The sequence below is a fragment of the Fulmarus glacialis genome, unplaced genomic scaffold (assembly GCF_000690835.1).
Source record: "Fulmarus glacialis isolate BGI_N327 unplaced genomic scaffold, ASM69083v1 scaffold38776, whole genome shotgun sequence".
In the NCBI taxonomy this organism is placed as follows: domain Eukaryota; kingdom Metazoa; phylum Chordata; class Aves; order Procellariiformes; family Procellariidae; genus Fulmarus; species Fulmarus glacialis.
Window position 1 is genome coordinate 26,983 of NW_009216934.1, and position 17,593 is coordinate 44,575.

Genomic DNA, 17,593 nt, shown 5'->3' on the forward strand with positions numbered 1-17,593 from the left:
GCCGTCAGCCACTTTGCAGCCCTGTTGGACGCTCCAGCTGTTCAAACACGCCTGGAGGGGAGCCTCGCTGAGGGAGCTGCCAGCTGGCCCCGCACCAGCGAGATCTCACTGCTTCCCCTCACTCCCGTGCTGCCATATGTGACCAGCAGATGACGGATGGTCTCAAGTGAGTTAAGTTAACCTGACTTCCCAGATGGGAGAGGAGGCAGGTAAAGTGAGGGACCTCCAGAAGAGAATATAGTGCCTTTTCAAGGAAAAACAGGATTTGGGTTCCTCAGCTTCTGGCATGCCCACCTGGAGATCACCTTGGTGTATGCTCAACAGAGAGCACTGGGATCAAGACTTCTCTTGCTCTTGGATACTGCAGCTCTCCAGAGAGTCAGTGAAAAAAGAGGGACTGGCAGGAAGCCCTAAGTAGGGCTGGCTAGGAAGGTATACTGCATCCTGCTTTGCACTAATTCTCCGCTAACCCATGCTCATTTATAGGCAGGACCCAAAACCTTTTCATCCTTGCACAGATTCACGGCTGGATGAAAAAGGACGCCCACTCAACCATACCTTCTTCTGCCAATTAATCCTGTCTCACAATTCAGCTATGTTAAAACACATAAAATATAAAAATTACAAAAATTACATTTAACTCTTCCAGCAATTAGAATTTCTGACAAGTTCTAATTCCTTAATAAAAAGCTGATGTAGGCTATCTGGATCTGGATGGTGTCTCTGAAAAGCTCATTTTCTATTATGTACACCTTGCTGCTCATAAAGTGAGATACAGCAACCCACATTTGAATTTAATCTTGGAGAAATAGCAAACACCTCCCCCTCCCCATTTCCTTCCTCAGGGCACTGAAATGCAATGCCCAAGCAAAAGACTATTCTTTGGGTTTTACTCAATGGGATCTAGTACGTTCTGTTTTTCTGAATACTGTTGTAAGAATCCCAGTCATCCTAGTAGAAGATCACCACTGAGAAAGAATGGTGTAAAATACAGAGGTAAAACACTGCTCTAAGCTATAAAATACGTAGAGAGAGTGGAGAAATATTTCAATTAGAACAGGACAAACTGAAGTCAAACTGAAAGCTTTTGGAATGTTTGGAAGGAAAACCAAAAACTTACTAGAAGCAGAGCAAGATCATCATAACTTTTTTTTTTTTTTTTTTAAAAACAAATCATCAGGGAAGACCACCTGATACTATTACTATTCTTGAGCTAAAGTTCAGATACTTCCAGATTTTCTGCTCTGCTTTTTAAAGTCAGGTACTTTGCATAGAAATGCAGTGCAGGATAACAAAACCCCAGAGTTCACTACAAGATCACTCCATCCCTTCCACCTTCCTTTCTTGGAAGTCCACTTACCATTCTACCTATTTACTGTGACTAAGAACTTCAGCACTTACTGACTTTAACAGATTGCTGGGTTGTTGGTTGGACTGTTGATTGCTTTTTAATGGAAAAGAAAAAGATCTGACAAGTAATCACATTTTCCTGCTTTTATTTAGATCTCCTCCAGTTCATATTAGAAAGAATAAAAACGCAATGTTAAAGATCAGAATAAATATCTAGAATATTGCCAAGAATTTTTTAAAATGTATCTTCAGATATTCATAGCTTTCTACATCTCACATAACTTCTTAGTTCAAAATGCATCTGAGCATATTCCACTGTGTCTGTAAGTAAATTGTCAAACCCATGTATACAATACAGTAGGAAACTACCCAACAGTTGTGAATTATTTGCACACTCTAAGCACTAATTGAAATGTCACTGTGGTATCCATTAATCCCAAAGTGTCAAAGAATAAAGCTGGGGGAGGGTGATGAGCAAGAACATAAATCACAGGCATCACAGTGAGGCCTGGAATGTGCCTGTGATGGACCTTATGAATGAAACCACAACAGCAAAGCAGTCTGAGCAAAATCTTGTGTCGATCCCATATTCCACAGATTGTAAGGTGTCATTTGTTGCAACATACTATTCTGACAAGCTTCCATAATTATATTTAAACTACTCAAAGGGTTTCTGTGTAAACCCAAATTTTTTCTAGCATGCTTTAAAAGCTTTGCAGAAAGGAAGAATTAAAGTTTATTGTATTTGCATCTGTACAGCCCACGCTAGAAGTTACACAATGCTGGAAAGAATGCATTTTTCAGTCTTTAAGTTACTGGTTTTCTGAAACTTCCTCATCTTGGCCCAAGGTTTCTCATGCCCTGTCCATGCCATACGTTCAGTATAACGGCTACATATGACAAAACATGTTGTCTTAAGGTTATATTTTAATCTTAAAATAATGAAATGTTACCATGTTAGATTAAATAAAACTCTACTAAGATCTCTTCACTGACAGAAGTTTCCACCGTGCAGCAACCAAAGATGGTAGAAAGAGTCGTAATAGAAATTAGGATGGTACATAACAGGGCAAAGGCTGAGAAGAAAAAGGTCTGAAAACAACCCAGAGACAAGCCAACAGCTGGACTCGTTGGGACTTCTCATTCCTTTGCTGTGAACAAACTGTTCATATTGTGAAAGTCACCTGCAAGGCATGCATTTTATTCCCTGTATTGCCAGAAATCCCCCAGGTAAACAGTGAATTGGTTAATCTCTACAGAGTAGTGAAGTACTGCTTTGTTCACAGATGATATTTTAAATATTAGAAACAGAATAATAGGTAGCGGGCAAGCTTGTCTTCGCTGTCACACTATTTGTTCAGAAGGCAGATGACTGTGTAGTGGGTGCACCAATTCAGCTTGTCTAGATGAATGATTATGGTGTCAGTATTATGAATATTATGGAATTTCTGTTTTTATAACTGGGATCTTTTTTACATCTAGGAAAATACACAAATGCACATAGACATACCCCTACCCATCTACCTGAAAAGAACACTATTAAATTTGCAACATCAAGTGTACTAGAAGTAAAAAAAAAAGTCAAACCATGGTCTGTTTGGCCAACTTGTGCAATCACAAGGCAAACTTTAATGTCATGATCACAAATATTTTTTCAGTCTGACCCTCATAATCCAGTCAGTTCATTCCACGCACTGAAAGGCCTTAAGGCTGTATAATGAAGGACTGTCAGAAAGATGCCTGCTCTACCTGTTACAGAATTTAGCTGGAATGTAACAAATAAGGCAGGAGAAGTAAAGACAAGCGTATGGTTAAAATGACAAAAATGCCTCATAACTCTGTCCCTGGACTCCCACAAGAACCCTTTGCGATGCTGACCAAATTGCTTGAAATCAAATTTCCAGTTTCCCATAGGTGGCTGCTAATTGAGTAGTCATCAATTTTTTCACATGTCCAAACTAAAAACCTCAGGATACGACTTGCAGAACTGCCCCATTTTTACAGCTGTCATCAAAATCATTGAGATCCATGCTTCAAACACGTAAGAGGAAAGATACTTTGAAAAAACAGAGCATAAGAATCTAAAAATATTCATTGAAAAAACCACTAGCGAGCCTTATCACTTTCAACTGATGACTGAGATAGGTCTCAGTCCTAAAACCTATTCATAACACAACGATGTTATGCAAGTAACTTCCTTCATACAGATTAACAGCTCACCCTCAGCGGTGAGCTCCATGCAAAACACCAGGACATTAATCCTGCCTTCAGTGCTGGACTGAACCAGTTTTATAAAATAATTCTGATGCCATGTTTTGAACAGTGGGAATAAAAGAACAGCTGATGTTTACTAAATGAGTACTATTATTCTGCACAGTGAGTAAGGCAGCAGTAGTTCTAGGAGGGAGGAAACCCTATGTAACAGCACATTTAAAATTTGTATCATAATAAATAAACTCAAGAGGGAAAATTAAAATTTCACAGACATTTGACCTTTTTTCCCTCAACTATAAAAGCATAACATTTATATAGTGCTTTTGGGCAATTCTGTACTAGACTATAGTCTTTTTACTGGATACAGCGATTACGATCCCATTAGGAGTAACAACAGATGTACGTTTCAATCAGATACTTGAGTTAAAAAGAAAAAGTTTCATAAAATATTTCCCAGAAATGTTAACATACTTACTTGTAAATACTTTTACAAGAAGCTGTACTGTAATGATTTTTTTTTAAAAGACAAAGCTTTAGTAGGTTATAGAAAAAGATCACTATATGGCTTACATTAAAGAACTTTTTTGCAGTGTTAAGACAGATATAGATAGGAATTCTGGAACATCTACTTACATTCACACTGTATCACATCTAAATTAAACTGCTGAATTGCTCCCATGCTTATTTGCTTTAATTCATTGTCCAGTAGCATCTGCATTAGGGACGTTGAAAGATGCTGGCAGGCTGACATGCAAGCTGTCTGGGCCACTTTTCCCTAGTAGAAAGAGCAACAGGTTTTAAGATAGAAACAAATGATACGTCACTAAAGAACAGCTTGTCTGATTTGATTTTAATATACACTCGAAGTTTTAATGATGCAGGACTTAGATTAGAAGGAAAAAGATCACACTTGCTGTTATTTCTTTGACCTGTTAGCTTTGTTTCTATTAAATCAATCAGGCAACTAAATTAAATATATGTTAAAGCAATTACTGATATTTCTTCCAGAAATTCAACGGTCTTCACAAATACAAGGACATTTCCAAAATAATGACAATATAAGTTGCTGAAGCATATGAACAGCTTTGTGGATTTATTTATTTTAATTTTTTTTACCCAAACAGAATGAAAGCAAGAATGTAATGAAAATCAACATGCTGCATATTTTTTACAATAGTCCGTAAAAAGCCCCCAAACTTTATATAAACCAAAACCATTGCCTTCAGTTGGGGCATTTCTCATAACAGCTTGTGCTAATTATTGGCACTTTAATTGCTTGAATTCCATCTCAAAGCTTGTTGCTAAATTATTTAAAATATTCATGCTTATCCATCATCTTTTCAGGTGCTTAATAAATCAGTGCTGTCACTGATCAACTACTTACAAAATGAAATGTAGCCCTCTACTGTACAAAACAGAAATAATTTTCCAATCACAGTCTAATTAGTAACATTTCTCTTTACGATGTATATGTAATTAAGACAAATAATTTTCCAAACACAAGACCAAAAACAAAGCACAAAATCAGACATTAATTTGATAAATTATTAAAAATTTAGTACGGAAAAATTGAATGATGTGGAAATTCTACCTTAGAATTAAGAAAACCAATTAAGACCAGATACCTGATCAGATGGCACCATTCTATTCATAGCACCGCAATCTTTTAGAGCAGAGCGATCTTGGCCTTCAAACGCTATTACATGAATCTTTGTAGTTTAATGTACTTATTAAACCATGCTTTTCAACTGATGTCTATGTTACAATACGTACTGAAACAAAGATAACTATTAACATGCTTACATGAAAAAAATCGTAATTACGTAATACACCTACTGGAGCACACACCACTATCATTTTACTTATCTATCACTAAAGTGATGACACCTAGTCTCTAAAGCAATGGTTCCCCAGATGTTTTCTGCAAAGTCAGGTTGATCAATTCACTGTTGACTCACAGAAACACATATAAGCAATGAAAATGATAAGGATAGACAGCAGTTCACCGTCCCAAAAAGTTTGGAAAGTTCTGCTCCAACATCTGAAGAGCCAGATCTTGTCCTTATTAAGACAACTTGCTCATATTATTGAATTTTCATGTACATGTAACAGAAAGCAAATTTGGCCCTAAATATTTTATACTTTAAAAATCCATTCTTTGTCAAAATGTAATTAAAATGTAGACAATACAATGGAAAGCATTCACTCTCCTCACATGTCACACTGAAACATTAAATGGCTTTTGCTAATACCTCTTTAGCATTAGGACACCTTGAACTGTTAGGAGCTTTATATCTAAAATGAGATGTCAGTTTCTTAATTGAAAGTCTCAGAAAAGCAAATAACATTTTTGACCAAAATAGATGAACTGACAACGAGGAATGTAAGAAACAATGCAAGAACAGCATGCTTAAAGTCTCCCAAACCCAATGGTAATTACACTGGGAGACATGCAGCTCTATTCCCCAAGCAGAACAATATAAATATGAAGGGGGGGGGGGGGAAAGGGGAAAAAAGGGGAAAAAAGAAGGAAAAAAGGAGATGAGAAGGGGAATCAATGGGCCACAGTTCATTTAATTACAGTGTTTGAAATACTTGATGGAAATGTCATTTTGATTTAATGGAACAACTAGTGCATCTCTGTTTAATGTACTGCTCCATCAAATCAGCTCCATGTCCTATTTATGCTGCCACTATAATGTAATAAAAGTTCAACCAGATTAATAGGTTGTCAAGAAAAATGTTAACATTCAATTTATTTTATATGCAAACAATGTGTACTCCTCTATTATTTTAAATAAAAGACAGAATTTTATATTTCTAACAAGCATCTGTAGTTAAGTGTTACAATCTGGCAAATATCAATAGTACTGGAGCACAAGATAATGGTTACAATACAGAAATGACATGGTAAAAGCCACTTGGACTTTAAATAAGTATCAATACGTGTACATTTAATGTTTATTTTAAAATTTCATAAAATGGAAACATCCTAACATTTAAACTATTTCCAACTATGTAACTTGAACTACAGGCTTATTGTTCACATGACATACCAACGAATAATAGAATTTTACTATACACAGTTTATACCTACTCAATACAATCACTCGATTTTCTTAAATCTAGAGAAAAAATGAAGCTACCTATATCAATCAAAATGCTGAATTTTAATGGAGAGAAATGTGAACTTTACTGTTATCCTCTTCAGAATTCAGTGCTTCCCAGTTTAAAACACACTGGATGTACGATATTCAGAAAAGAATGAAATTTAAATTCCTGTTTGATAAATGAGGTCTAAAAATCTCTCTCCAAATTTCCACCACCCACCAATTAATCAATTCCTTGCCATTTTTTCATAATGCATTTTGAAGAGGAAATTTAAGGATTCATGAACATAACAGTAACATGTTTCTTTTCCAGAATTAAACAAATCTTGGTTAGTTTTAAAACATTCTTAATGTTTATTATTTGTCAGTTTGGGTTTTTTTAATTACTTTTTTTTTTAAGGGGGGGTGGCCGTGGTTACTGTATCCAGCAATTAAATACCTATATTCAATAGCATGCAGATATTCAGCAGGCTTCTCACATTTGCTCCAGTTGCCTCCCATTTGGAGACACCACTATTATCTCCGCTGTGCCTATGCTAATTGCTGCTATCTACAAAACCTATTCTTCCACTCAACCAATGTAAAGTTTAAGAAACAAGGACCCTATTCTACAAGCAAAAACACCTGCTAACAGTGTTAAAGGCAACTGTTTTTTCACCCAGCCCTCACATTTTGCTGAAATACAAGTTTGTAAAAAGAGAAAACCCTTAGACAAACTTCTTATATTTCAAAGAAGCCTGTAAAGAGAATCTGCTGACATATTAAATCCTTTTTATAGGACCCAAAAGCTTTTCTCTTAAGAACAATTGCGGTAAAGAGACATTTGGCTCCTAGGAAGTTCCCAAAGGGTCAGCCATATGCATCCTTCCACAGCACCTCCGCAGTACTGCTAAGACCCTTGCTAGTTGTCTCAAAAGCAGCTTTCATCATTCACTATGGTGTCAGTCAATATGATTTATGGACTGCATTCAGCAAAGTCAAAGCATATAGAATGAGAAATATGACTACAATCTGCTAATTTGTTTTGTATTGAGCCACTTAGGAGTCAAAGACCTGAAGTCAGGCTGAGACCAGCAACACAATTAACCGGCCAGTGACAGATTCATCCATCCTCCCTGCCAGGCTGTGCCAATCAAAGACAGCATGAAGCGGCATTTGGAGAAATCGGTAAGAAAACCCATTCTCTAAGTAGCCTGTGGAGGCTGTTGATTGACAGTTTTTGAATATAGCTGCAGAAAACCACCACCCCTTCACCCTCACTGCAAGCTGTGAAATTAGGCTTTTGCTGCCAATCACAGAAACAATAAAATAACACAAACTGCCATCCTCAGCATAAAAGGAAATAACAAAACTTATCTGTTGAATCTAAGAAGTTAAGATGAATAATTAATTTAACAATATGAAATGACATAATGAAAAACTTTCTGAAAATGCAAAGAAACTAAACATACAGATTTTATCAGTCATAACAACTAAAGCATTATATTACTTAACATCAGGACTAAAATCCAACTTTTGAACTATTGATAAAATACAAGTACTAAAAAACACTAATGGAATTTTTAAGAATCAATTTTACTTCCAGTCTCTGCCACGAATTCTACTGAAATAATAAAAAAATACCTACTTTAAAGTAATTTGTGACTGTTACTTTTCAATAGTCATTCTTTTCCAAAGAGTTGTCCAATACTAACTTTGTACTGACAAAGCACATACCTAGAATAAAACTTCAGCTAATTCTAAACTTAGACTAAAACCACTTATATATACACCATCTATAATTTCATATTAACTGATCTGAAAATAAAAGGTATGAGTTTTCTTTAACTGTTCAAAATAAAATTAAAAAATGCAGGTCTTTAATAACAAATTTGATCATCCAATTGATTTCATGAGATTAATGGCTGCATAATGAAACTTTAATTTGCTTTTTGATTCGAAGTATCTAATGGCACTATAAACTGCAATATGAACTTAAAATGGGATGTAAAAGAACCCGAAAACAGCAATAATCTCAAAAGACTAAATTCTTGTGACTTTAGAAAACAGAACCATTAAAAACTGCATGACTCTCAAATTATAACCTTTCAAAAGCAATGCAGCCTCTGTGCTCTGCATCTCTGAAATTCTGCTAGTGCTTGGTCATGACATAACCAGCACACTGACACCTATTCAACATTAACAGAAAATATGTCTACACAAAATATTCAATATTGCTAGTGCCCATGACACCTATTAGCTTGACAGTTCAACATGAGGCTGAGTATTCAAATCATAGAAATGTCCATTGGAATGAACCACCAATGTCATCTAGTCTAGCCTCCTACTTGGAGTAGGACTATTGCCAACACCAGTTCAGGTCCATTGTCCTTTTTTCTGGCTGAGCCTTCAAAACAACCGACGATGGGAATTCAACAGCCTGTCTGCGTAACCTCCTCCAACACCGCACTACTCTCTTCAGGCAAACTTTTTCCCTAATGTCAAAGCTTCATCTCCCAAGCTTCTACTTGTGACCATAGCCACATGTGAATTTGTCAGTCCTACCAAAAAGAGTTTGGCTCCATCACCTTTGTACCTGTCCTTCAAGAGGCTGTAGGCTACCACCAGATCTCTCCCCAGCCTTCTCTTTAACTGACTAAATAATCCACCTCCCTAAACCTCCATTTGTTAGTCATGTGCTCTAGGCTCCTAACAACTTGTAAGCCCACTGCCAGATCCTCTCTCCAGAACCACAAAGCTACTATTCAGCCAATTGCTTTCCAGATTGTAGCAATGAACGGGGTTATTCCCATACTGTGTACTTTAAGTGCCTTACACACTTGTTCGCTTCAACAGTAAATAGCACTGTGTACATTTGTTGCTGTACACTGCTTAAGTGAACAAGATTCAACCACATTATTAGAGAAAATCAGTAAAAGTAAGTTCAGAAATTCAGTATTCAGAGGCCACTTTTAACAGAATAATATTAATTTCAACACTTTCATTACCATGGAAATGCTTATGCCAAATCAAAATAAACTCCTTATACAAAAATTGATGACCTGAAAATAATCAGGGCTTGAAAGAATCCTTAAATGCAACCCATCATCTTCTTAAAAATAAAAAAAAAATTTAAAAATTGAGTACATACATTCCCTTGACCCCAGGCAGATGTAGCAGAGAGACAATGGCACTTTCACTCATTCTTTATTCTGTTATACCACTCTATCCTTATTCTGTATGCATGTCTCATAGCTGCATTTTGATACCTGACCTCTCTTCCAAAAGGTCTCATAGCTTCCTCTAAATTATCTCATTTAGGATGCAAGGCACACCCCACCAACCTTCTGCAAGGTTTTTAGGGCTCCTGCTGGCCCAGTGTACGAAAGCCCAATGTTAGTCATTAACCTGATCCCTGCATGCAAGGTACACAGCATGTCATCAGCAAAACAGAAGGGTTTTTTTATTAAATGATTAAAAATTGAAGCAATAAGCCTGCAGGCAGTTCATAGTTTTTCAGTTCACATGCTTTTTCTTCATCTTGCATCTACTTACCGACATAGCTGCATGGTCATTGTTGTTATTCTGAGAAGGAAACCAGTAAGGCAATCAAAACAAAAAAATTAAGATGTACTGTCAACATCAAAAAAAAAAAAAAAAGAATAAAAAATCGGTAGCAATAAAAGGTAAGGAAAAGTTTCCAAAAAGAACAATTACAGCTACATAATTCCTTGAACTATTTTTTTCTAAACCTGTGAGCTTATATTGTGAGGCATAACAATGAGATTATAATTTAAATAATACTAATTTGGCAATAAAATGTTTTTCTGTAATAAGGAACTGTATACCAAAATATCAAAGTAGCAAACTTCAAATGACAAAGCATCTGTTGATATGCCTTTCCAGAAAGTTTTCATTACAAGAAATAATATATTCCAAAATACTTAGGTTGAAAAATAAATGCCATGTTTACCATCTTGGCTTACAGAGGCTATCTGTATGTCATTAACATATTTTGTTAAAGCAAGACTTAGAATGGCTCAGGACAGTAAGAATCTAAATGTAACACGACCCATTAATAAATTTTAACATAAATCTAATGGTAATATAACTGCAGGGTGGAATAAAGCTATTTTCTTTTCCAAAACTGCTTCTTAAGTACAGTAAACAAACACAGAGGAGAAAACTAAGATGTAAAACTTAAGAGGGGAAAAAAAAAAGCTTCAGAGACGCAAGACATTTCCAGTAATTCAATAGAGATACCAGACCCCAACTAAGTTATGCCACGAAGTGTGCAGGTTTGGTAAAATTGAGATCGTGGTCTACCTGATTTACATCTCTAATGTTTCAATAAAAATAATACAAATTGCATAAAACAGAATGTAACATAAGATGTATTTTTTAAAAGTTATGTCTGCATTGGTACAGACATAATTCAGTATAGCCCCATATGGAAGCACAAAAGGAGACACATCCCTGTGCATTTACACAGCTTACACATACAGCTAAAATAAAACAAGATTCTAATGACAGGAACTCAATGACTGCAACAAAAAGTTGTTAAAGAACACAAAATAACACTTCTACAGGAAGAGTAGAGTTTGAAACAATATCACAGAGAAAGTCAGTGACCCTTGCACAAGACTACAGAGAACTATAGTGTGGCCAGCTAGTGCCCCTAGCCCTAGCACAATGCCCTCTAACATAATCGCATACGCTAAGGTAGGAAGAGAAGAGATTCCTCTACTTGTCCTGCTCTTTTCCTTACTAGAATTAGGGCCATTGGCTAGGACTTTCGTTCTTTGATTTCTAATTTCAGAAAAGGTTCTAAGAAACTATTTTGAGCAGTGGAATGTTTCTGCCAGCCATACAAAAATTATTATGGAAATGACACTGTGACATTAACAGAATAATCCATTAACGAAAATGAATACTAAAACTATTCCAAATCTTAACTATGGCATATGAGAATCTAGCTTAGTTTAGCACTCCAAAACACTTACTATTTTAATGAGTTATGGAACTCAGCTCTGGTCTTATCTTTGAAAATGCTTTTACTATAAATTTTGTCTTAATGAAAATGACTTACTATTACAAACCTAACCAGAATCACCATAATGAAACCGCATACACATTTTCATATAACCTCCACAGCTCATGCACAACAACATTCATAGGATTGTATGTTTCTACAGTTCTGGCCAAGCCAGTATAGGGAGTGTCAGGGTAAGTCAAAAATTACAAGAACCCTCTTGCCAGACCAGACTAGTCATCCACACAGTTCTACATCCTGCCTGTTACTGACCAGAGTTTGAAATTACCAAATAACCTCTTCATATGAACTAGTTTTCTCCAAAGGTTGACTTGTGCCCCCAGGCACATATTTCTGTTCCTTTCACACTTTTCACGTCCTAATGCCACAGCTTCTTTCCATCCCTCTTAACACATTACTTCATTCTGTCTGCGGCTCATTTCCAAACAGCTGTATCACAACATACATTCATGACAGACTTCTGTACATCCTTCTCTAGAAGTTGCGCATCCCTTAACTGCTATATGTGTATGATCATTGAGGAGCAGTGCCATTTGTTCACACTGCTTTGTATGTTAAGTTACAATGCATTTAACTATCTAACTTGCTATTTATCAAAAACGTTCAACTGATTCGGCACAGAAGCACATGCCTCATACCGTCACATTCACATCAATATTATGTGATACATTTTGATTGGGTTATGTCATTGAGTCAGTAAAAAAAGGACTGAAAAATCACAGCCTCTTCACATGTGATTTGGAAGACCAGATAAGCCCACTATATGCCAGCAACTTCAACACCTTGCTGTGCACGTAAAGAAATTATCTTTTACTTCCAGACTGGAGCCTCAAAACATTCTATGCATTGAGGACTTATTCTTTATAGGCATTGCATGTGGGTAAAGCACTCAGACATCAGTGTGACAGTAGCAACCAAGGACAAGCTGATGAAAAGCAGATGTAGCTTGAAAGACTTATTGAAGTTAGTACTATTGAAGCCCTATAAACTATTATGATGATACATCAAACTAGAAATAGTCTTTTTTGTCTTAAAGCAAGGGGAGATCAGACAACAGAATATAACAATTAGTACATAAAACAGGTTAACAGTACCCTTTTATCCGGGACAAAATAACACAGGATATATTTGAATATGAACAAGGATTCATTTCAGTGAAGCTCAGTTAACTAGAATCAAACTACTTGTTATGATCAGAACTATTTAGCTAAAAACAACCTTGGAGAATCCAAGACCTCCATAATCTTATGTACAAATGCAGGATTTGCACCAATTCGGCACTGTTTGAATCAATGCACGTGTACACAGAACCAATATGGTTAATTAAAAAGGCCATCTGATGCTCTAGAAAACTGCATGAGTTTTTACGCTATTTGTAAATTAGCTGTTGTTAACAATATTATTCAAGTATTTGAAAGTATTTTCTAAGTATTACCATGGGTAAGCATCATCAACATACTGAAAACCATCTGAAAATACATCTGTACTGAAAAAAATAAAAAAATACATCTGCCAGCATGTGCACAATTCAAAAATCACATCTATCTTCAAAATCTATTTTAAAATAAGATAATGCTCCAATAGTTTGAAATTAAACTTAATTTTGAACACTTACAGGTAAATGAGTAAAAACTTGAAACGTGCTTCTTAAAAAGTTAATAAGGTCCATTAAGTATCCACTGGCTCTTCCATCCGATTCAGACATTGTCCAATCATAATCAGCAATCTGAATAAATTCATCTATTTTTTGGTTAAGTTTTGTGTATATTTCTCCTTCTGCAGCATGCCTTGCATCCTGAAAAAAAAAATGTGTGCAATTGTCAGAATTCTAAAGTATTATTAGAATGTAGATAAAATTATACTCATCAGCAAAACTGAAGTCTTGTGTTTTTCTTAGATTCAAAAAATATTTTATTTAAATCAATACTTTAACTTCTCTCTTACAATAAATCTGAGGCTGTGGTTTTTAAAATACTCCCATAATGTATACTATGAGTGTTTATAACAGAATATGCCTAGAAATAATCTAAGTTCTCAGAGACAAATGAAATTAATTTGAATTTGTAAACAAAGCAATGGCTTTACTCTCTTCAAAACAATCACCTTTAATTCAGCCTTACAAATTTATCAATCCTGACACAAGGTTTATTTGCCTTCTTTTACAAAGAAAATAATAAAAGAAACTAATTATTTTATCTGTTATGGCTAGAGGTCCAGCAATCATATGATTTTTATGTAATTAATGTCTTAAAGCTGCACATCTGAAGAATACTCATGATTTTTCATCCTCCTTTAAATATCCTGATCATCACACACCGTGATGAGCACTCCCCTACTTCCTCCCACCCCTACTTTTTGTTCTGCCACCACCCGGATTCCACCTTTTGGAACAGGAAAGAGGTAAAGTCTAACATTTACTGTGAAGTGAGTTTATGATGCTATCGATCTGCCTTATTTGTTTAGGGGACATCCTCATAGATGCAATGGGATCTACATACAGATGCTTGATAAGGTGTATCTTGCTGGAAAGGCATGCTTTTGCCAGCATTTTACAGACGCTCGATAAATTCTACGTTCTAATTTGGGCTCAACATGAAACTTTCTTCACTGATCTTGAGAAATAATTCAAGTAAGACATTTGATTTAAAGTGAACTGGTCAGTTGCTGAAGGTTTTTAGAGAGTAAAAATAGGCTGGATATACTGGAACAACATAAAAGTGGACAAAATTCCCATTGCTAGTGTCCTCTGGGAGAAAGCAATCCAAAAACATGGCACTTCAGAAAGGTGTAAATAAGAAAGGCAAAAAGAAAAAAGAAAAAAAATCAAAATGACCTAAGCTTAAACATGTCATCACATTGAGCGTGTCAAATTCAGTCTTCAGTCAGGCCCCAGGCCGTGAGGCACTTCAGGAAGAAGCAAGAAAACATGTGGCCCTGCCATGTATAAATATCGAAGTACGGTTCCCTAAAAATAGCATTTTTATTGCCAAACCAACCAGTAAAAGCCTCCACTGAACAGCTCTCCCAATCCAACACACAAGAATCTGGCAATCTGTTAACATGTCAAATAAAGGAATAGGCTGACATCCACAATTTTGTAGATGGCTATGACTGTAAGAGCTTCAATTAAAGACCATCTATATTTAAAGTTTCTAACTAACAATGAGACCTCAGTTTCAACAATCTATAATGACAGGACTTGCGAATATATCTGCTTAGGTTTAGTGCAATTGCTTGGATTTTTTGTTTGGTTGTTTGGTGGTTTGTTTTTTTTAAAAATGAAGTAATTTATGGAGTGATTGTATCATCTTTACCAGTTAAGATGATTTACTGGCAATGGTAAGACTAGTCCTTCAGTTTTTGTTTTGGAAGCCTGTTTTTGGCTACCTTCTATTTTTCTTTGGTTATTGCTTTACAATTGGAGCAGCGTGCTGCCAGTACTTTAAGCAGGAGTGTTGCTCTATTCCCTGAGAAAACTGTGAACAGCTAAGCAATTGGATTTCAAACCCAGAAGTTACTTCTGAGAAGCAGCACTGTGAATCCCATGCACAAGTCAAGAAAGAGCGAGTTAGCAGTATTCAGATTTGGGATAATTCCTAGAGGCAGATGAATTAACTCCATCTCTTCTTTTAATGTGGTGACAGAATTGCATCAAAACCTTTTGAAAGCTCACCAGATTTTCCGCCATTATAAAGTGAAAAGGGCAAATGATGTGGTTTTGTTAAATGGCTTTTCTCTCTGAGGATGTCCTGAAGCCCTGCACAGGATTTGATGCTGAGTATCTGGCTCTCCAACAGCCATTACACAGCTTAATGCTGAGACCCTGGGCTCAAAAACTGCTATCAACTAGATCTGCAAATACATCTACTTATGCTTAGTGCGACTGCTGATTTAAACAAAGGAAAACAATGGTCAACCAAAGCTGGAAAACGTGGCTATAAATTTTGAACGCGAAACAATTTTTTAGTATGATAAAATGAAACAAGTTTTGTTGGTTTTTTTTGTTAAATTTCCACCCATGTGAAACAATGCTTGGAGAGTTTGAAGGACATCTTAAAATGAGGTCTTATATACAAGAATAAAATGAGAAAAACAGCCCTCTAAAATAATAGCCATTAAATACATTTGAAGGCTTCTATTAAAAAAATACAGTGTAGATGTACTTATAAGATCATCTCACGGAATGTAAATGTGATCAATGATGCTAATAAAAGGAGACTTTTTGACCACTTAGAAAGAACGGAGGTGACATGATTTGCCACCAGGAGATGAATTTAATAACAGTAGAACATACCAAACTCTGTGAGGGCCCAGTTGGGGAACTGCAAGCAGGTTTTCATTAAAATAGAGAGGGAAAAAAAAAGGGATTAACGAGAAAAGAATTTTCTACTGTAAGTGGAGAACGTTGTGCTAACAAGTTCTCCAGGGAAACAGACAGGAGAGAAACCATAAAAAAAAATTCTTACGTGTCTATCAGCATTCATTCTGTATTTTTCCAAAGCACTTAGATGCTAAGCTCACTAAACACAGATATAATATTGTGATTCTCTCCAATAGCACTTAGATAGTTTATAGGATAGTTAAAAATAACTTACAGCATAAGCAATCAGCACAAAATATAACACAAACTTTCAACTGCATTTATTAAATTACATTCAAGGATAAAGAACATCTTACCTCTTAATGAAATCAAAGACTATGGCTGCATTAAGTGTTTTGTTTGAATGTTAAAAAGATTATGGATTGACCTTACATGAAAATATCTATACATAACATATGCAAATTCAAAGACACACATGCACTACCAGTACACAACAAGCAAACTAGGCAGCCTAGATCTTAAGGACAGGGCAAAATTAATAAAACTACTGGTAGGGCAATGATAACCTAACTACAGTTGCTAGGCCAGAACCTTTCTGTCTTGCCTTATCCATGAAATCCGTAGCAAAACAAATGACAGTTAATGGAAAAATTGTTGGCAATCAACTGGAAATATGAAGTGTCTTGCAACGAGGATGTCTTATTCCACCTCACCCACCTTTAACATCTATGCCAGAAGGGATATTACAATAGGATAGGCTACATATTGCATCAAGAGAAAAAATGAAGTACAGTAAACAGAACTACTCTCAATAGGATTAGTCCTCTTTATCCCATAAATACAAGAAATCACCCTCCTTTGTTTCAGTGTACACTGAAAACACCCCAAATACCTAAAGTTCAAGTTGCAGCTGCTTTGGAATCCCTGATGACTTTTTGTTTTGTTTCGCTTCAAAAAATTTCTGTATAGAAGCCCCAAGTGACTAAGGCGGCAATGCACTGGCTGAATTAATGGCACAAGGTCACCTATACAAGATTATTCTTCTGTGAGAATGTTTTCTTCAGAAAGTGTAGTGGGTTTGCGTGGCAATGTTTTGGTAGCCGGGGGCTACAGGGGTGGCTTCTGTGAGAAGCTGCCCCTATGTCCGATAGAGCCAATGCCAGCCGGCTCCAAGACGGACCCGCTGCTGGCCAAGGCTGAGCCCATGACGTGACATGACGGCAGTAGCATCTCTGTGATAACATATTTAAGAAGGGGAAAAAAGTTGCGGGGCAACAGCAATTGCAGCTGGAGAGAGGAGTGGGAATATGTGAGAGAAACAACTCTGCAGACACTAAGGTCAATGAAGAAGGAAGGGGGGAGGTCCTCCAGGCACCAGAGCAGAGACTCCCCTGCAGCCCCTGGTGAAGACCATGGTGAGGCAGGCTGTCCCCCTCAGCCCATGGAGGTTAACGGTGGAGCAGAGATCCACCTGCAGCCCATGGAGGACCGCACGCCAGAGCAGGTGGATGCACCTGAAGGAGGCTGTGATCCTATGGGAAGCTCGCACTGGAGGAGGCCTCTCGC

The 17,593-nt window shown here is 36.5% G+C and overlaps 1 protein-coding gene across 1 annotated transcript in view; it reads right to left on the reverse strand.

Moving 5' to 3' along the window:
* EXOC6 (exocyst complex component 6) overlaps positions 1 to 17,593 on the reverse strand; it is a gene marked incomplete at its 3' end in the record, with an annotated part of 51,963 nt that overhangs the window by 3,957 nt on the left and 30,413 nt on the right. The window contains exons 17-19 of the mRNA XM_009579480.1: positions 13,322 to 13,501; positions 10,209 to 10,238; positions 4,198 to 4,339 (exon numbers count right to left, since the gene is read on the reverse strand). Coding sequence (XP_009577775.1) covers positions 4,198 to 4,339; positions 10,209 to 10,238; positions 13,322 to 13,501 — 352 coding nt within the window. The remainder of the gene's footprint in view (positions 1 to 4,197; positions 4,340 to 10,208; positions 10,239 to 13,321; positions 13,502 to 17,593) is intronic.